Genomic DNA, 19,887 nt, shown 5'->3' with positions numbered 1-19,887 from the left:
GACAAGAGAGGCTGCAGGGAGAAAACTTCCTTATATTCCCAGAGAGAATTGTCCAAACAATGGCTCCTACTGTAGTCATCTTTATTGAGCCACGGGAGAATTCACGACATCTTGGTGGCTGGTGTCCCCGAGGGCAGCTGGATGGGAAGGGAGCTGGGCTGGACCCCCTCCCCAACCCACTCCTCCTCCATCCTCATCCTTCCGGTCCTTGCAGCTGCTCAGTGGCAGACAGAAGAAGAGGTCTGGCTGTCTCCTTCACAAATAGCTTCCTCTTTGGAAATGGCCTCACTCAGGCCCTGCAAGTCATCGAGCAGGACAGAAAGGGATCCTGGGAAAGAAGACCCCAAGGGACAGGAGGTGGACAAGAGAAGGCTGTCACAGTCACGCCGCAGGATGTGAGGGTTATGAGGGAGAAGGCTCCTGGTCCAAGGCGGACGTGAATAAGAGAGGCTGTGGGCCTCCAGGGGTCACAGAGAACAAGCCTCATGCATTGCAGAGTGCCTGGAGGAGAGATGCCTGAAGTCCCCCGCCATCTGTCCCTTACCTTTGATGGACTCCTTGGTGCATAGGGCCGCTGCCGGAGGTGCAGGCGCTGAAGACTCTGAGGGCCTGGGGCTGGACTCCACAGGTAACCCCTTATCCGATGGGGAAGGAAGAACTGCCAACAGTCGCTGCTGCTTGTAACGGGAGAGGAGACCCTCTTGCTGCAAGGTGGCCTGGGAAGGAGAGGGTTAAACGCCACCAAGCCCGGCCAGAGTCCCCTCCCCTTTCCACAGCTCTGCTCCCTGAGAAGAGCCCCTTCTCCTCCTCCTACCAGCATGAGGTTCTTGTCTCTCTCCAGCTCCTTCAGGCGCTGGGTCAGCCGATGTCCCTCCTCCTTTCGGGCCTCATCCTGCAGGCGCCGCAGCTCCTGGTTCCGCTCCTTTTCCCGGGTGGCTTTGCGCTGGATCTGGCGCAGGGAGACCACTACGGGAAAGCCAGGCCACAGAGGGGACGGGTGTTGGGCAGCCTAGAGGCCATGAAGCACCGTGAAAACAAGCCTGGAAGGATGGGCAGGAACACTGGGTCCCCAGCTCTGTGACTCAGGTGAGCCACTGACACTTTATGGCTTTCAGTCTGCCGTACAGAGGGAGGGGAGTCTGATGCTCTAGGATCCTATGAATCTGCGAACCCAAAGTACCTCCCCCATCACTGAAGCTTCCCAGAGTCCTGCAGGGGAAATCTGAATAGGGACTGGATATCAGATTTTGTGCAATTCATGTTCATTTTCTTGAAGTGTGACAATGTTATTGAGGTTACATAGGAAAATATCCCATTTGTGGGAGATGCAGCTGAACAGTCAGGATGTTTGCAACTTACTTTCAATAATTCCCCCCAAAATGTTTATATATCAATATGTGTATATATACAGATAGGAAATGTGACCAAAGGTTATTAACTGCTGCCTCTAACCAGAGAAGGTATATGAGTATCCATTACATGATTCTTTTAACTTGGCTAGGTGTTTGAAATTTTTCCCAATAAAAAGTTGGGGGTAATCGTTGGTATGAGATGTCAGACTGCCTTTGCGGAGGAGGGTGACTGGGAGGGGCTGCAGGGGATCCAGGGCTGGTCAAGTGCTGTTGCTTGATATGGCTGCTGGCTATATATGGGTGTTTACCACCTGAGAATTCATCTTCCTTGATAACTTCATGACCCGCACACTTCAAAAAAGCTTTAAAAATAAAGTTTTTAAAATAACCTCATGCCTCAACACTTCCTTCTTCCTGAAAACCCACGTCCACCCCAGCCAATCTCACCGGCCTTGGTGTGTTCCCTGCGAGCCTCGTTCAGTCTCCTTTCTGATTCTGAGAGCTGCTCCCGCAGTCGAGTCTCCACTTCGGCCACCTTCTCCTGCAGCGCTGGGGTGGAGGTGCACGTGGGGTGTCAGGGGAGCCTGGGTTCATGGTTCCCACCCCTGCCCCCACCATGGGTCTGCCCACGGCCCCTCCTGCACACCTTGCCCGTAGATCTCCTGCTGCTGGGTCAGCTCCTGCCGGAGACTGGCAGCCTCCGCCGTGCTCTCCTGCTGGCCCTGGCGAGCCGCCTCCAGCTGCAGCCCCAAAGTGGCCAGGGACTCCTGGGTGCGCTGCAGCTCCTGCTCCAGCTGCTGGGCCACTTCGCTCAGCTTCTGCCGCTCCGCCTCCCCTGGGAAGATGTGGTGCCCACTCAGGCTTCTCCATACCCTAGACCCCAGCTCTTCCCTCTTCCTCTTCACCCCCCAGACTCAGACTCTGGCCCCGGCTCAAGCTCGGTGACTCGAGGACCAGATGTACCTTGCTCCCGGGCCCGGCCCACCTCCTGCTGGATGATGTGGGCACTCAGCTGCAGTTCTGTGTCCAGACGGTTCCGTTCCTCCCGCAGCTGCTCCAACTCCAGGCTCATATCCGTGGCCGGTGGGGGTCGGGGGCAGCTGAGACAGGGAAGGGAAACAGAGATGGGGGGAATCACCCAGCTGCCTGACCCCTAAGCCCCCATCCTTCCTCCATCCTCGCTTTTTTGGGTCCCAGAAACCAACACCTTAAAGCCCCACTCCTGCCCCTGATCCACCTCAAAGTGGCCCAAATTTCACCTCTCCTGGCGCAGCTGAGCAAGGGCCAGTTTTCGAGCCATCAGGCCTGGGGAAGAAAAGGCAGAGAGCAACAGAGAGGTGAGCTTGTGGAGGAGAAGAGGGAAAACGGGAGATGCCCGAACTGGTAAGGAGGAGGCAGGAGGGTGGGTGTAGGATGAGAGAGCTGGTGGGGCAGTGACAGGGGCAGGACGCATCTGGCAGTTGCCCTACCCACCCTGAATGGTGTGGACCTTGCGGACGGCATAGCTGACTCGGCTGCTGAGGCCGGGCAACCGGGCTGCGGCCCGCTTCACCTCTGCCACGGCGCCCTGGAGCCAGGTCTGAAAGCTGGAGAAGACAGAAAGTCATGACCCTTCAACCCCATCTTATTTCCAAAAGGACTTGACCCCCTCTATCCTGTATTGCTATGTACGTGGGGAAAGCAGGGAAGGGGAAATCAGAGCAAGGGCAAGAGAAGCTGAAGCCAAGAGTAGGGGCCCCAACTCTGTGCCCTGCCAGTCATGAAAGAAAACTGAGAGCTTAAGCCCCTTAGTCATTGTCAAATAAAAATGATGCAGTTGCTCATAAGAAAAGCACAGCTAGGGACTTCCCTGGTGGTCCAGTGGTTAAGTCTCTGTACTTCCACTGCAGGGGGGGTGGGTTTGATCCCTGGTCGGGGAACTAAGATCCCGCATGCTGCGTGGCCCAGACAAAAAAAAAAAAAAAAAGGCGCAGCTATTCCTGGTCACAAAACCTACATAAGCTTCTCATTTGCGTCCTTGCAATCAGTGTCTTTAAAAACAACCCTACAGTTAAAACAATAATCAGGTTCATGAGGTCGCACCTTATCTGGACTCAGATGCCATCACAAAGTAAAGGGTTCAGTAACATCGATTCTATGGGGGCTAAAACAAGTGCCCTAAAGCAGGCTTATCTCTAGCTGATTTAGACTTTTGCACCTCAGGCCTCCAGGTGCGTCTCCAGGCTTGGGGAGTCTCCTGCCGCCATATGCCACGTTTGGGGTGTATGAACTTAGGTGCATTCTTCTATGGAACAAAGCCCATAGCTTCCATCACTTTGCCCCAAGAAGGCATTAAATGACTGTACATCTTTTCAAGCAATGTGCTAAGCTTATTTCTCACGATCTGCCTTTTGATCACTATTATGTATCAGAGATCAAAGTTATCCTCTCTAACAAGTCCCTGATACCAACAAAGGCCGGGTCCACATGCTTTATCAGCTGGCTGTGCCCAAAGCAGGATCAACGTGGCTCATGGAAGTTGAGAAGTCTAAATGGGTCCCCTGGGAGGAGGGCCTATGCAGCACCCAGGGGAAAAACAAGCGGACGACGAAGGCTGAAGGCTGTATCCCTAGCAGCACAGCAGAGATCACTTTTATCTGAAAATTGTTTGAGCGGGTGCTTCCAACACCTACTGTGGCTCTTACGAAAGCCTTTTCCTGACAGGATCTCCAAGCCACCAAGAGACTAAAAAACCTGGCAACAATCTGAGCTTGGGTTGTTTTAGGCCACGTGGACTTTCTGGCAATAAATCATTAGCAAGGACCATTTCAGTACTGTCCTGGTGTCAAAGTAAAACCCTGTCCACAGTGTATCTTTCTGTCTTCCTGGAGGTAGGAGGCACATGCAATGGATTGAATCTGGGCAGTAGTTCATCATAACTAGTCTCTCTAATGCCATGCACGCTTGAAATTTTTCATGAAATTTTTTTTTTTGTTAAATTAGTCCTCAAGGTACAAATCCAACAGAAGGGGATGGTAGGCAAGGACCCACCCTGCATCACAATTGTTCTAAGCCAAAACTGTTATGTGATCCATCTAGAAGAGCTTCATGGTAAAAGTGAACATTTACAGAATGCAGACAATAAGCCAGGCACTGTGCTGAGAGCTCTCCTCAGACCACCTCAGTGTCCCCATGTCCAAAGCCAAGGAGGGATTGTTACCTGTGCAAAGAAACCTGTGCTTCTCCTTAGATGTCGTTCTAAAGGTTATCTAACAATAGCTGTGAAGGAAACACCTAGGAAGTTGGTATGAGAGACAGGCTTGCAATTGATTAAAAAGGTAACTGGCAGGGAGGGGGAAGGGTAAGCTGGGACGAAGTGAGAGAGTGGCATGGACTTATATATACTACCAAATGTAAAATAGATAGCTAGTGGGAAGCAGCCGCATAGCACAGGGAGATCAGCTCTGTGCTTTGTGTCCACCTAGAGGGGTGGGATAGGGAGGGTGGGAGGGAGATCCAAGAGGGAAGAGATATGGGGATATATGTATATGTATAGCTGATCCACTGTGTTATATAGCAGAAACTAACACACCATTGTAAAGCAATTATACTCCAAAAAAGATGTTAAAAAAGTAAACAAATAAATAAATAAATAAAGGGGGGAAAAAAAGGAAACTGCAATAAAGCAAGTCACATGAATTTTCTGGGTTCCCAGTGCATATAAAAGTTATGTTTATGCTATACTGTAGTCCATTAAGTGTGCAATAGCATTACGTCTGAAAAAACAACTAAACATTTAAAAACAGCATTAATTTTAAAACAATGCTGTTGGAAAAAAAAATGGCACCAATAGACTTGCTCGACACAGAGTTGCCACAAACCTTCGATTTGTAGCAGCATCTGTGAAGTTAATAAAGCAAAGTACAATAAAAAGAGGTATACCTGTGGGTGTTCAGCTTTAAAAAAAAATAGATTAAATTTTTTCCAACTCAACAGGGCATGCCTGCAAAATTTGAAAGAAAGAAAGAAAGAGAGAGAGAGAGAGAGAGAGAGGGAGGGAGGGAGGGAGGGAAGGAAGGAGGGAGGGAGGGAGGGAAGGAGGGAGAGAGAGAGAGAGAGAAAGAGAGAAAAAGAAAGAAAGAAACAGAGAAAGAAAGAAAAAGAAAGAAAGAAAGGAAGGAAGAGAGAAAGAAAGAAAAAGAAAGAGAGAAAGGAGGGAAGGAAGAAAGATCAAGTGTCCACATTCCCCATCCTCAAACAGTTCTGAAGGTGGAGACCCTCCTAGGTGCTCTATTTAGCTCAAGCTGTTACTAACTGCAGGAGGAAGTTAGTAATACCTCATCTCCAGCCAAACACGCAGTGGGTGGGAGTCATAACAAGTGACCCTGCTGTGAATGTGGAAGGGGGTTGCCCCAGGAAAAAACAAACACAAAGATTTTACAGGGCTACATACCTCCAGCCCTGCAGCCCTGCATCCTCCACACGGCCAGCTTTCTAGCCCCTCTTGCCTGAGGCTCTTAAACTCCAAGATGCCCAGGAAGCTGTCGAAGCAGAAATGCTACTCCACCCACCCTCCATCCCAGATACCTGCTGACAGCATTGGCCACAAGCTTCAGCTGCTCTTCCGCTGTGGCTGTCTGCTGCTGCTCCCGGCGCCGGGCCTCCTGAGTGCGGCTCAGCTCCGTCTGCAGGGCCTAGGAAGGATACGGTAAAGAACATGGTCCCCTCAGGACTTCCCTGGCAGTCCAGTGGTTAAGACTGCTCGCTTCCACTGCAGGGGGCACGGGTTTGATCCCTGGTTCGGGGAACTAAGATCCCGCATGCCACGTGGTACAGCCAAAACAAACCAAAAGTGTCCCCCTCCCTGGGGTTTCCCTGCCCTCCCTCAGCCTCTGCCCATCTCAGACACTGACCTTGGCACCCATCCGCTCTACCTCCACCTCTGCAGCTTTGTCCTGCAGGGAGCGCTGCAGGATGGCCTGCTCCTGGCACTGGGTTTTGACTCCTTCCTGGAGCTCTGCCACCTGGGGGAGGAGAGGAGGCAGGACTAGAGCCAAAGCTGTAGGGGAGGCACTGGGAAGGAAGGGGCAGGTGCAGGGGTCTCTGAAAGAAGGCCACACATGGAGACATTAAGCCCGGGTTCCTAAGAATGGAGTCTGGGTCCAGGTTTCCTTCCAGAAGCATGTTCCCCATGCCCACACCTTAAGGAACTACCCTGTGACCGACCCACCAGGACCCGTGGCCAGCCTCTGCCCGTGCCACCCACCCATCCTTGGACACTGTCCCCTTCTGGGGGAGGCCGGCCCACCTCACAGAATGTAAGCCTCATGAGAGCAGGTCCTTGTCAGCCTCTGCTCAGGGCTGTGCTGCCAGCATGTGGGAATCACCCAAGTATTTGGTGAATAAATGCCACCCCTCCTGTAAGGAGCAGAGAGCTGGGGGAGAGCATGGGGAGAGAGGGTGCCAGGTGACCTGTCCCTTCAGCTGCTCCACGCATTCTCTGTGCTCCAGCTCCTGGGCCTTCAGCTGCACCATAAGGGCAAACACCTTCTCCCGCCAGCGCTTCAGTAGGGACTGGCACTTCTTGGTGAACTCGGGCTCCAGGCAGTCTGAAGGCTGAACCTGAGGGTGGAGGAAGTGGGGAGAGTGTGGGCCCCTGGGGGAGCAGAGGAAGGAGGTGGGTTTTATTTCTTCTGTCCTGCCCAGGCATCAGGAGCCACAGCAAGAAGAGGCGTTCAGGGGAAGACGCAGGCAGGTTCTAGGAGCGGCACACCGACCCCTCCCACGCACAGGGGGCACCCGTGGGCGAGGGGCCTGGGCCAGGGGCCTACCCTCCGGGCCAGCTCCTCCTCCTGCATGCAGAGGATGTGCGTGAGGCTCTGCACGCGCACCTGCAGCAGCTCCGCGGTGGTGTGCAGGCCGGCCTGGTCCTCCCGCAGGTGCTTCGGGCAGGGTTGGGGGAGAGAGAGAGGACAGCTACCTCTTGTTGGGTCTCCCAGTGGCCCTCGGGCGGCGGCCAGGCTGTGTGCCCCTTGACAGCACTGCCTTCTCTCCCGGGGACTGTGCTCTTCTCCAGGGCCCCCTAGCCCAGGACCTGAGCCCTCACATCCCACCCCATGCCCAGCGCTCTCTCACCTGCACGGTTTCTAGAAGCTCCTGTCGCTCTGATTCCCACATCTGACTGTGGACCTCGGGAGGGACCTGCTCCCCCACGTACCTCCTTAGGTTCTCAACCAAGGTCACCTGAGCCTCCAAATCCTCTTGGGTCTTCCTAGGGTTGGGGTGGGAGCAGAGTAGCCATCGGGGGGCACCCTGGAGACCCACCCCACCCACCAACCCACCGAATGCCAGACCAACTGCCCTTCGGTCGCCCACCCGCCCACTCACCTCAGCTGCTTCCGCAGCAGCTCGGCCTCCCTCTGGGCCGCAGCCAGCTCCTCGGCTTCTCCTGACCTCCTGGTTTCCAGACTACTCAGAGACTTCTCCAGGCCCCCAGCTTTGCTAGTCAAACTGGAAAGAGCCTCCCGGTGAGCCTGTGTCAAGGAGGAGAGCTGTGGAGAGAAGGGAGGGCTCAGCAGGGGCCAGCTCGCCCACACCTGGGCTTTCCAAATCCGCCCTCTGCTTTGGCCCTGCCCTTCACTCTCACCTTCTGTGACCTTGGACAAGCACCCAAGAAATCACCCAACTGTGCACAGCAAAACGGAGACCATGCTTGGTGCCTCACTCCCCATCACCCTCCAATCCACCAGCAGTTCCTGTCAGGTCTCCCGCCAAAACATTGTCACTTCTCTCCATATCCAGTGCCACCAACCTGAGGTAACCCACCCTCATCTCTGGCCTGGACAATGGCAACCATCTCCTGACCGGTCTTAGAAACCTCCAGTGGCTTACCACAGCGTTCAGACCGGCTTCTTCCCTGGGCCTGTGAAACCTGTCGTGCCTTGGCCTCTGCCTGCTTCTCTGAGCTCTGTCCTGTTTCTCCCACTGCCCGCTCTGCTCCAGCCACAGTGCTCTCCCACCGTCCCCCCAACAAGTCTGCTCTTTCCCACCTCAGAGTCGACCTGGAGGCTTGGCTTCCCCCAGCTCCTCAGATCTCAGTGATGCCGCCTCGTGGGGAAGGCCTCCCCGGACCGCTACTCCCTACTCAGCACCTGCGCTGTCCTATCACCTATTCGTGCCCTTCCTGCACTTCTTATCATTATGAAATGATCCTGCTTCTGCACGTGCTTACTGTCTGCTTCCCCCCATCCAGAAGGAAGCCCTAGGAAGGCAGGGAGCTTGTCCTTTTCTCACAGCACCACCAACAGTGGTTAAGGGTGTCAGATACGCTGAAGGAGTCATGGTTCGGCCGGTGAAGGAGGGGAAGTGGCTGCCCTCACTTCCGGTCTGCCCGCCTCTAGCCCTATCTCTATACCATAGTCACTGTGAGCTTTTGGGACACAAATCACAAAACTGGTCCTTTTACACATAAAATATAAACCTGATCATGTCATTTCCCTGTTAAAACCTTTCAGCGGTTACCCATTGCTCTTAAGGTAAAGTATAAAGTTGAACAGGCCCAAGGCCTCACACTCCACCCCAACACCCAGAGCCCCTCTCATCGCCTGCACTCAGGCCCCTCTGGCCTCCTCCCATTTACATCTACTTGAAGCCAAGTGTCACACCAGCCCCCATCACCTCCCCACATGCCTGCCCACCAGCCAACTCCTATTTTTTTATTTTAATTAATTAATTTATTTATTTATTTACAGCTGCATTGGGTCTTCGTTGCCGTGCGCGGGCCCCCTCCAGCTGCGGCCAGCAGGGGCCACTCCTCGCCACCGCGCACGGGCCTCTCATTGCGGCGGCCCCACCCGCTGCAGAGCATGGGCTCTAGGCGCGTGGGCCTCAGCAGTTATGGCACGCGGGCTCCAGAGCGCAGGCTCAGTAGCTGCGGCGCATGGGCCCAGCTGCTCCGCGGCATGTGGGATCCTCCCAGACCAGGGCTCGAACCCTTGTCCCCTGCACTGGCAGACGGACTCCCAACCACTGCGGCGCCAGGGAAGCCCGCCAACTCCTATTTAACACAAATGTCAACTTCTTATCATTAAGCATCTTTCATGAACCTAAAGGCTCTTTATATTTTTCTTTGAACGATCTCCTCTGTCCATTTTCTGCCTGGACTGCTGTCTTTCTCTTCTTGATTTCCAGGCACACGTTATATAGTAGGGATATTAGCTTTTTCTTGTGATATGACCTGGAAATATTCTTCTATAGTTTATCACTTACCCTTTAATTTTACTTTTATTTTGTCATTCCTAAGTTTGGTATTATAAAGTCAATATATCAATCTTTTCCTTAATGGCTCTGGAATTTGATTCACAGGTAGAAAGGTTTCCCCATTCCCAGGTTATAAAGGAATTCACCCATATTTTCTTCCAATATCTTTATGGTTTCATTTCCTAACATGTTGACTGGTTAGGGTGGCCTTCCCAAACCCCCAGACCAGTCAGGGCTCCTTTGTCCTTCTCCTTCATGGCTCTTTTCCCAATTGCAATTAATTAACTAGAATTAAATTAAGCATTGAATGTGTGTATCCCCCACTAGGCTGTCAGCTCCACCCACAAGGGCAGAGAGTTGGCTGATTTGCTCACCCCAGTGTCCCGGCTCTTGTCTCAGGGATGGCAAAGAGTAAACATGGATAAATGCTTGCTGACTGAATAATCGCCCCTTCCCAGTCCACCTTAGGACCCCACTCCCACCTCCCTCGCTCTCCCTCCCACAGTGTTCCCAGATGAACTGGGTACCTGGAGTAAAGTAGAAAGACAAACTACTTCCTACTGGAAGAGGAAGGAGGGCTTCAAGTGGTGGGAGGTCTCCTGAGTCCTGGCAGAAAAGGGCAATCTGAATAAGACCAACACATCCAAGTTCTCCCTCTTTCCAGGTCACCTGTTTCTTTCACCTTCACCAAACATCTCATCACCCTTTTCTGCAATGCCTGCTCTTTGCTGGGGAGCTCCTGCCCAGCTCCCCACTGTGCAGCTGAACCCTTCCCAGGCCCACATTCACCTGCTCTTGGTGCAGCCTCTGAACCTCCTCCAGCTCCCGCTGGCTCCCTTCTTCCAGGTTCTTCCGGACAACCTCGGCCCCGGCCAGGGCAGCACGCAGGCCCTCGGCCTCAGCGCGGCCAGCCTTCTCTGCCCGTGCCAGTGCCTCCAGCTCCATGGCCTGGGCCTCCAGCCTCATCTTCTGCTGCAGCGAGGTCTCCCGCAGCACCCGGACCTCCTCCTCAAGGCGCCGCAGCTCTCGCAGCTGCCGAGAGATCAGCTCAGCCTGCTGGCTCAGGGCCTGCGACCCGGCCAGCTCCACGGACCTTCAAAGACAGGTTAGCACAGGTGAGACCTGTCTCTGGTGCTGGGAGGGTGGCCAAGGCATAAATGGAGACAGGAGAAGGAGGAGAGGATCCCTCTGCTCCCATATGGGGAGATGGCAGGGGATGAAGCTGGGCCATGGGGATCTCTGCATTTCCGTCACCATCATCATTGATAACAGCCCTACTAAGCATATCTGGGCCCACAGGACCTAAAGGTTAGCTGAGTTCATGGAACATGACCTCTCTCGAGGACAATATACAGGCAGATGTGTTAAACATCACATGTGCACATCATTAGGCCACACGTTCTGAACTGGAGAAGCGGGAAGGACACTCAGAGATTTCTGAATTCTGATTTAAGGGCAAGGAAAAGTTTGATGGAGGTGGAAAGAGAGGTCATGGCAACGAGTACCAATATGGTGAGGCCAGGCACTAGTTAAAATCATTTATTGAGTGTTAGGTACACCACATGAGAAGTCTGAGAGTGCAGTACCTCAATAAATTACATAGTCCCAACCGCTGGAGAGCAGAGTCTACTGGCGTCACATAAAGTTGAAACCAGCTTATAACATGGCTCTTGACACAGCTCCCTCACTGAGGCCCAGAACCACAGCATTTTTTTTTTTTTAATTTTAATTTATTTTGGCCACACCATGCAGCTTGCAGGATCTTAGCTCCCTGACCAGGGACTGAACCTGTGCCCTTGGCAGTGAAAGCAGAGTCCTAACCACTGGACCACCAGGGAATTCCCCAGCACCTTTTTTAAGTGGCAGAGATCTGTAGCCTAGAGAAATTAGGTGACTGGCCAAAGGACCCCTAGCTGGTAGCCAAATTAGTCACAAAGAATCTCTGTCTCCTGACACTCACTCCAATGCTCCCCTTTCATCATTATGCTCCTTTCCCTTTGACGGGGTCCAAGGTAGACTCACCTGCAATCCACTCAAGAACAAAATGGCAGGATGATGTTCCAGTACATTTGGGAAAAGACACACATGAAACAACAAGAATAAGAATCTTCACAGACAACAAATTGACAGATGGCATGGTCAGCTCCGTCAGAATGAATCTACACTACCGCCGCACACGGTCTGTACTCCCAGCCCGTACTTCTTCAGCCTGCCTTATCCTATGCTTAATACAATCAGCTGTGGGTCAACCTATCTCTTCCCTTAGGATTTAAAATTCTTTGATAGGAGCTTCCCTAGTGGCGCAGTGGTTAAGAATCCGCCTGCTAAGGCAGGGGACACGGGTTCGAGCCCTGCTCCAGGAAGATCCCACATGCCGCGGAGCAACTAAGCCCGTGCGCCACAACTACTGAGCCTGTGCTCTAGAGCCCGCGCCCCTACAGCCCGTGCTCTGCGACAAGAGAAGCCACTGCAATGAGAAGCCCACGCACCGCAACGAAGAGTAGCCCCCGCTCACTGCAACTAGAGAAAGCCTGTGCACAGCAACAAAGGCCAACGCAGCCAAAAATAAAATAAATAGATAAATTCATTAAAAAAAATTATCAAAAATAAAATAAAATTCCTTGATATCAGGATCTCTCTTATTCATTTTTGTTATTCTTGTCCCTAGCATCTAGCACACTGCTATTATTTATGCATTGTAGGCAACAACAATTGCTTATATAAAAATGAATAATCACGGAACTAAGGGCTGAAATAGGGTAAGGAATCTATTTCAGGGAAGAAGGGCCACTGGCAAGCAAGCCCAAGAAAACAGCAACATTAGATCTGTACCTGCCTCTCCACCCTGGCTCCTGCCCTTTGCCAGAAACTTCCTGTTCCCACATGGTCACTTGAGGTCTCTGGTTATCTGGCCGCCTCTCTAAGACATCTTGATGGGCTGGGGGCTGAACCAGGGGAATGTCTGAGACCCACGTGGGAGCCATTCTTGGCAGAGTTGGAAGGGGCCGAACTTGGAAGTGGGATGGGGGAATCAGCCCAGTGGAACCTGAAGAATCATAAGGACAAAGATGGTCAGTTTCCCAGGGAGACATAATCACCAGCCCCCTTGCCAGGTCCCACTGACCTGAAGGTCGAAACATTTCCACATTATTTGAAGTCTCTAGAGTCTGTGTCCAGCCGTCTATGCTCCCCTGGACAACAGGAGAAACAAGGACACTCCAATTCAATTTTCAGGCCACCTTCCAAAGAGAGAGCCCCTACAATAACAGTCATAATCCTTAAATAATAGCCAGGTCCATCTGACTCTTAGCTCCTCTTATCCTACTTCCCAAAAGAAGTAGGAAATACCTGAAGATCATTTGCTTGTCTCAGTCTGGTTCCTGATAGGACTGTGGCAACAGCCATGAGACAGAGAGAATTTACTGAGACAGGCTGAGAGAGGCTCTGGTTTTACTCATACTTTTAAAATTCTGGGCAGTGCCTTTACTCTCCTTCTTAAGTTTCTACAGTCTCTACCTTTCCTGGATGGAGGTGAGAAAGGAGGTATGCAGTGCAGAGGCTATGAGCCCAATCTCCAGAGTTCTCTCCATGGCTCACCAAGGCCTTGGGGAAGCCCATCCAGACACCACCAAGCCATGACTCCTGGGTCCTTCCCTATCAAAGCGCTGGCCCAATGCCTAGCCCCTGATGAATGTGGCCATATGTAGGGCAGGACGCCTACCCAAGACCCCCGGGGAATCCAGGCAGCCTAGACCCCTTGGCAGAAAAGCCAGCTTCCTGACGTCGCATCCAAACCCTTCCAGCAACCTTCCTCTCAGTTTCTCTCTATTGTCTCCTCAGCTTCCATTCCTGTCGCCCACCCACCTCTCCAGAGTCCTAGAGCAGAGAGAGGGGTCTTCAAGATCTCCCTACCCTCCCACCCGAATTCATCTATTTTCCCCCCAATCTGGGATTCCTATCCCTCCCTACATCCTAGTTTGCTTTTATCCTGAAGAAATTATTCTGGCCCCTTACTCTCTCATCTCCCAATAGCCTGCTCTCCCTCCCTCCTCTCCCCCAGATATGAGTCTTCGCCCTGCTGGACGCTGAGCTCTAAGGCTGTTCTGACCACCTCATTTGTTCCTTTACCCTGCCCTTGCACCCCTCCACCCTATGGATCCCTGAACCCACCCCCGTACCCCCTCTCAGCCCCTTCCCGCCCCCAACCGACTCTTCCCGAATGCCCCTTACCCGGCGCGAGAGACCCCCTCAGCCCTTTGGCCACACCCCCTACACCTAGCTCCCGGGCGCGGCCTCGGCCCCTGACCGCGCCTGCGCAAAGCGGGCAGGTTGGCGGGACGCTCTAAAGCCTACAAGGCTACCAACCCGGAAGGAGGAGAAGAGCTAAACGCAGGCGCAGTAGTGTCTAAAGCCCGGCCCAATTAAGGCGTTGGGGGCACCTCCGCGCCCTGGCAGCTCCGCCCAACTCCGGGAACCCGGGAAAACTTGTGAACTAATCAGAAAAAGCGGAAGGCGGGAGATCGGGGACCCTCCCAGCTCGTCGCCCAATGGAGAGAAGGAGGGCAAACAAGATGGCCAATCAGAAACAGCGCGGGGGGCGGGCTCGCTCGGCGGGAGCTTCGGACCCGGGAATTCCGAAGGCGGGGTCGGCGCTGCCCGCGCGCGGAGGCCGCGCCCCTCCTGGCCCTGGTTTCCTCGCTGTCAAACAGCCGCAGGAGCACCAACCCGGGCCGAGCTGGCACTGCCTGGAGAGGGGACCATTCCGAGACTGCACCGCGCGGTAGATACGAACCTGGGCTGGGGCGGGGAGGGAAAAGGCTGGGTTTGCCTTGCATCATCCCGGGAGCCCTTTCTTCTGTTTTTATTCCACCCGGAGAAGTCGGTAAGCAAGGGTTTAGATCCACTTCGCTGGAGAACGTTAGAGACCCGTTTGCACTGCCTTTTGAGGGGTGACAGTGAATACACTTCCCACTGGGGTTCAAGCCAACTAGTTATGAGTGAGGGATTGGCCAGAAGAGTGAGGCGTGGGCTAGCAGGAGGGTTACTCTATTTGGATCAGCAGGTTTTACAGGAAGAAGCTTCTCTTCTCCAAATTACACTGAGGTGACAAGTTAATATCACACAGAAGCAGTCCCCACCCTCGCCCCCACACCTACAGTTCGAATTTCCCTAGAAGCTGCCTAATGTATTGTTGCCTTGCACAGATTGAAGGCTCCTGGAATACTTAGCAGCCTGAGGATCCGATTCAGCTTCGTGCCACAAGACGCCTTCATTTTTGCACTACACTGGGACCTTCACCAAATTTTTCAGTTGCAAAGCTGTTGACAGCCAATTTTGCATCGCGTCCTAGGCTCCTTGCACTCTGAATTTGCCCTACTCAGGGAGTGTGCTCAAAGTTGAAATTGCACAAAGGACAGCTCAAGTTTGCATCAGACGGAAAGTGAACTTAGGCCAGATGTGCATGGCCCAGGGAGTGGGAAAGGTGATGGATTCCTAAAGTGGAAGAGGTGGTGTGGAGGGGGCACCGCCCATGCTGCCTTGCTTCCAGCTGCTGCGCATAGGGGGCGGCAAGGGTGGCGATCTCTACACCTTCCACCCCCCAAGTGGGGCTGGCTGCACCTACCGCTTGGGCTGCAGGGCCGACCTCTGTGATGTGGCCCTGCGGCCCCAGCAGGAGCCCGGCTTCATCTCTGGAGTCCATGCGGAGCTGCACGCTGAACGCCGGGGTGACGACTGGAGGGTCAGCCTGGAGAACCATAGCAGCCAAGGTGAGGAGTGAGCAGAGCAGCCTTATGCCTGGGCAGTGCAGTTCTGGGCTGGAATGACCAAGAGTCTCCACAGGGACTCTGCCTGCCTCCCAAACTCCCCATCAGGTTGGATGGATGGTTGTCATCCAGACCTGTCTTCCCACCAGAAATGTGCAGTGTCAGGTCTTTGTGGGGCTCACCCTGTTTAGCTCTTAGAGGGGCTGGGAGGTAGATCCAGGGCCTGGAGTATCACAGTGGGGTTGTTCTGGGGCCACTGGGGGACAAGCTCAGATTTGACTAAGTTTCCAGATTTGTTTAGGAACCTTGTCCTTAGCTTAGGGCAGTTATATGTTGAATTATGTTTTAATGATCTGGACATGTGTCTTACTCCCTGACTTGGAGGCAGTTAAGTCAGCCTCAGAAGGCCTGGGTTCCCATCTCAGTTCTGCTACTGGCACCTGGCAGTATCACTCAGGCCTGTCACTTCACCTTTTTAGATCTTAGTTTCCTCTTAGGTAGAATGTAAATCTTTCTAAGGTCTGTTTTGGGGAGTGCTGTGGGGATTGGATATAGTGGCCAACATTCATTTAGTGCTTACTATTATGAGACAAGAACATTTTAAGGGCATTAAATGTAGGTGAGCACAAATACATTTCACAGACAAGGAAAATGAGGCATAAAGAAGCTAACTTGTCCAGGGTCACATGGCTGATAAGTGGTGGAGCTTGGATTTGAACCCAGACAATCTGAGCTGTGCTGATTAGTACTGAGTTGGAACTGAGTGAAAGTGAGCATCTCTGAGAATTGGACCTCAGTGAATTGAGGGAAGGAGTTCATTCCCTCCATGTGCCCTGAGGGAGGGCATAAGAAAAATAAACTCATTCCCAACTCACAAGGAGTTTCATATCTGATGTCACCTGCTGAGAGATTTAGAATGTGAGAATTTGATGACAGGTGTCGTGTTCTTCCTCATGTTCCCCAGAAAACCAGACAGGACCAGATTTCTCCACTTCTGACCTGTCATTTGTTTTTGTCGTTCTCTGTATTTGTCTGGTGCCCCACAATCAACAGGGACTTTGGTCAATAATGTCCGACTCCCAAGGGGTCACAGGCTGGAGTTGAGTGATGGTGACCTTCTGACCTTTGGCCCTGAAGGGCCCCCAGAAACCAGCCCCTCAGAGTTCTACTTGTTTCAGCAAGTCCGAGTCAAACCTCAAGATTTTGCTGCCATTACTACCCCACGGTCTAGGGGAGAAGAGGGAACCGGGGTTGGTTTCCGGCCCATGCTGCCCTCCCAGGGGGCTCCACAGCGCCCCCTCAGCACCCTCTCCCCTGCCCCCAAAGCCACGCTGATCCTCAACTCCATTGGCAGCCTCAGCAAGCTCCACTCCCAGCCCCTCACCTTCTCACGGAGTGGGGGTAGGCCACAGAGCCTGCCTGTTCCCACTCCAGCTGGGGAAGTGGGGACCACCCCTTCTGTCCCACCCCCAAGAAACCGGAGGAAATCAGCTCACCGCGTGTTGGCAGAACTGGATGATGAGAGAGAGGCTCCCAAGAGCCCCCCACCAGTCCTTTTGGAGCCCAGGAAGAAACTCCGTGTAGAGAAAACCCCACTGACACCCAGTGGGTAAGTGGAGAGAACTTTGTCTCGTATTTCACTGCCTTTTGATTCTTTTAGAGCCCTAGGCTGGGAAGTAGCTCTCTGCTTGGGGGATGGGGATGGGAGATGGAACAGAAGTTGGAATGACAAGACCTGGGTTCGTTCTTCTAACCAGATTCACCTTTAGTCTAGTGAATCTATATAGGTTCACTCTGCAGTTATCCAGGGGAAAGTTCTAGGCCTCTGCAGGTTTCCAGTGACCCTGGTTTTTGTGTCACTTTCTTCAGAAATCGACGTGGGCGTCCTCGGAAACACCCAGTGAGCAACCCCAGGGCTCCCCCTGCAGTTGGGGGCGGGGAGCACTGTGCAGCCCCTTGTTGCTGCCTACCCCAAGAAGAGACAGTAGCCTGGGTTCAGTGTGATGGTTGTGACATCTGGTTCCATGTGGCCTGTGTTGGTTGCAGCATCCAGGCTGCCAGGGAGGCTGACTTCCAGTGCCCAGGCTGTCGTGTAGGCATCCAGACCTAAGGCCCACCACCAAAGCACCAGAGGACAGAGCTGGCACCTCCAGGACATGGGTGGACACTGGGGTGCCAATGGGTCCTAAGAGATGCCCTCTTCTTCCCTTGCCTCTCTAGGAGGGAATGACTACAGGGGAAGGGTCCATTCCTATGGATTATCAATTCAAGGCCTGGAGCAGGCCCTCACGGCCAAGGTAACAGAAGAGATGGCTTCCTGCCAAAGATATTGCTGCCTCCAGGAAGTTGCCAGTGAGCTGGAAATTCCTACTTGTCACAAGCTGTAGGTCCTTGTTGTCATGGACACTAGAATGTCTGGTCAAGAGTACCCATCAATTGCAGAGGTCACGCCTGGGAAGTTATAAGCCCCAGACTTGAACAAGCAAGTTCTAAATGTTCTTGATGGCATCGCCTAAGGCATCTCTGGGAAAACCTAGGGCACAGCCCCCAAACTTCCTTACATTGTGAGCAGTCCTGCCGCTGACCACCATGATTGTGACCTGACTTTTCAGAGCTTTGCTTCCATTTCCAAATAAAGAATGAGCAGCTTCATATACTCCAAGGTACTTACTCTTTTTGTGGGTCTGATACTCCTTGCTTTCCAATTTTTGAGAGAATGGAGTGGTAAAGTCTGGAAAACTAATTCAGATTCTTAGGGGAGGAGATGAGCAGACAAGGCAGAGAAATACAAACCTGCTCGCTGAAAAGGTGCAAATATATGAGGTAAGCTGGAGGTGGGAAGACAGGAGAAAAGGAATCCAGGTAATTACAGTTTCTAGTTTCAAAGAAAACAGATCCGGGACTTCCCTGGTGGTCCAGTGGGTAAGACTCCGAGCTCCCAATGAGGGGGGGCCCGGGGTTCGATCCCTGGTTAGGGAACTAGATCCCGCATACATGCCGCAACTAAGAGCCCACATGCGCCACAACTAATAGATCCCACGTGCCGCAACTAAGACCCGATGCAGCCAAAATAAATATTTATAAGACAACAACAAACAACAGATCCACTGCCATTAAAATAAGGTACTTGGGATTTGGTCAAGTTCATGAGGGTGGCAGAACTTTTACAAGGTTGACCAGTACTACCAGGAAGAGAAAACCTGAGACACCAGCTACAACAGATGCGACCTGGTCCAGTATATCAACATAACCCACATATGCTACACTGATTCTCTTCTGACAGTCGTACACCAAGCCAAGATACTGTCAAAGTAGCATTTCTATAGTTCTTATTAGGAAAGCCCTATCTTGACCTATCCTATTGCAACCTGCATATCCATCCCCTTCCTCCTCTACTTAGACTTACCAACCCAAGTTTTTTACACATTGAGGAAAGGCTCCAGAGCAAGGGCCCTAATTAGGAAGTGGCAGAGGCAGGACTAAAATGTGGGAGGTTTTGGTGAGTCACAGACAGGGTAGGCAAAAACCTTAAGTGGAAACCAAATGGACCCAGGTATCAAGAAAGCACAAAGTAGAGTTTCCGGCTGGGGTGATATACAGAAGAAATGAGTACCTAAAAGACTTGATTTCTTAGCACAAAGCCACTGAGGACTTCCAGAGTAGAGTGGGGAAAAGCAAAAAGCCAGCTCCTAATAGGGAATGGGCTATGTAATAACTGCATCTTTGGGCAAAAATAAGGTGTTCACCTCCAATTTCCCCAGGTCACAGGCTCCTAAGAACTAGCTCACACCTATAAGAGCCCTCTACATATAAACTTGGGATCCAATCCCAGATCTCCCTCTGACATTGTGACTCTGGGCAGTTTAAACGGCATCCTTGGTCTCAGGGTCATTTGGGTGGAAGAGCTATTAATACCCACTATTAACTATCCCCATCCACGCTTCAATAACTAGAGGAGAATAAACCAAAGACAAAAGTATCCACCTACTAGGTCCCAGGCTTCTTTATTTAAGAACAAAGTGATGAGTGATGTGGGGATTAAAATCAAGAGCATCATTGAACTTCACCTTCCCTCCAACCAGTTCCCCCAAACTCCCTGCCCCCACACCCTTTGTGTTCCCAATTCCTTTCTTAGTGAATGAAGAACTTAATCCCAAAGCCCTGGTACGAACCCCAGGGTTCTCTCCCTAGCTGTCCCCCTTCCTCTGCCCCCATTCCTGGGAAGGGCAAACACCTCAGTTTGAATGCATGGGGGAGCCCAGAGTGGTGACAGACACCGAGGGAAAGGCCTCACCCTCAGGAAATGGGACTGAGGAGTACAGCGTAGTGAAGTGAGGACCCCCATAGCCTGGGGTACCAAAATGGGGCCCTGGAGCCAGAGGAAAGGATACTGGTCCCCCTGAGAAAGGAGACCCAGCAGCCTCAAAATCCTCTCGTTGCGAATAGTCACTGCTTGATCGTTTGCCCTTCTGGCGACGGTTGCAGAACCACACTCGGACCACCTGGGAGTGGAAGATGGGAGAGGGACATTC

The 19,887-nt window shown here is 52.5% G+C and overlaps 3 protein-coding genes across 15 annotated transcripts in view; 1 reads left to right on the top strand and 2 right to left on the bottom strand.

Annotated features, from left to right (window-relative positions):
- Positions 1-64: 64 nt before the first annotated feature.
- Positions 65-13,968, bottom strand: CCHCR1 (coiled-coil alpha-helical rod protein 1). Of its 6 annotated transcripts, none has more exons than XM_082346864.1 (18): positions 13,821-13,968; positions 12,715-12,781; positions 12,423-12,636; positions 10,380-10,683; positions 7,719-7,882; positions 7,467-7,602; positions 7,163-7,273; positions 6,804-6,953; positions 6,245-6,355; positions 5,919-6,025; positions 2,826-2,938; positions 2,612-2,657; positions 2,316-2,452; positions 1,999-2,187; positions 1,800-1,901; positions 815-966; positions 545-674; positions 65-328 (listed from the first exon to the last, which is right to left on the bottom strand). In XM_082346864.1, the coding sequence occupies exons 2-18, from the start codon at positions 12,728-12,730 to the stop codon at positions 219-221; spliced, it is 2,292 nt and encodes a 763-aa protein (XP_082202990.1). In that variant the 5' UTR covers positions 12,731-12,781; positions 13,821-13,968; the 3' UTR covers positions 65-218. The 6 variants fall into 6 exon arrangements, with proteins under 6 accessions (XP_082202990.1, XP_082202991.1, XP_082202989.1 ...); XM_082346865.1 differs by having other exon boundaries at positions 545-716; positions 7,223-7,273; XM_082346863.1 differs by having other exon boundaries at positions 545-716; positions 13,821-13,967.
- A 236-nt stretch (positions 13,969-14,204) lies between these two features.
- Positions 14,205-18,012, top strand: TCF19 (transcription factor 19). 5 transcript variants are annotated; one of them, XM_082347005.1, is made up of 5 exons: positions 14,209-14,370; positions 14,795-15,358; positions 16,409-16,964; positions 17,225-17,255; positions 17,576-18,012. In XM_082347005.1, the coding sequence occupies exons 2-5, from the start codon at positions 15,121-15,123 to the stop codon at positions 17,654-17,656; spliced, it is 906 nt and encodes a 301-aa protein (XP_082203131.1). In that variant the 5' UTR covers positions 14,209-14,370; positions 14,795-15,120; the 3' UTR covers positions 17,657-18,012. The 5 variants fall into 5 exon arrangements, with proteins under 5 accessions (XP_082203130.1, XP_082203129.1, XP_082203131.1 ...); XM_082347004.1 differs by having other exon boundaries at positions 14,205-14,472; positions 17,225-18,012; XM_082347003.1 differs by having other exon boundaries at positions 14,208-14,370; positions 17,225-18,012.
- An 89-nt stretch (positions 18,013-18,101) lies between these two features.
- Positions 18,102-19,887, bottom strand: part of POU5F1 (POU class 5 homeobox 1) — a gene marked incomplete at its 5' end in the record, with an annotated part of 36,912 nt that continues 35,126 nt past the window's right edge. For all 4 annotated transcript variants that reach the window (XM_082347031.1, XM_082347030.1, XM_082347029.1 and 1 more), the window contains one exon: positions 18,102-19,857. In XM_082347031.1, coding sequence (XP_082203157.1) covers positions 19,591-19,857 — 267 coding nt within the window. In that variant the 3' untranslated portion in view covers positions 18,102-19,590. The remainder of the gene's footprint in view (positions 19,858-19,887) is intronic.

This window comes from Balaenoptera borealis (assembly GCF_965194805.1).
Source record: "Balaenoptera borealis genome assembly, chromosome: 12".
Classification (NCBI taxonomy): Eukaryota; Metazoa; Chordata; class Mammalia; order Artiodactyla; family Balaenopteridae; genus Balaenoptera; species Balaenoptera borealis.
Note: the sequence above shows the minus strand (reverse complement) of the source record. Positions and strands in the feature narration are given on the sequence as shown.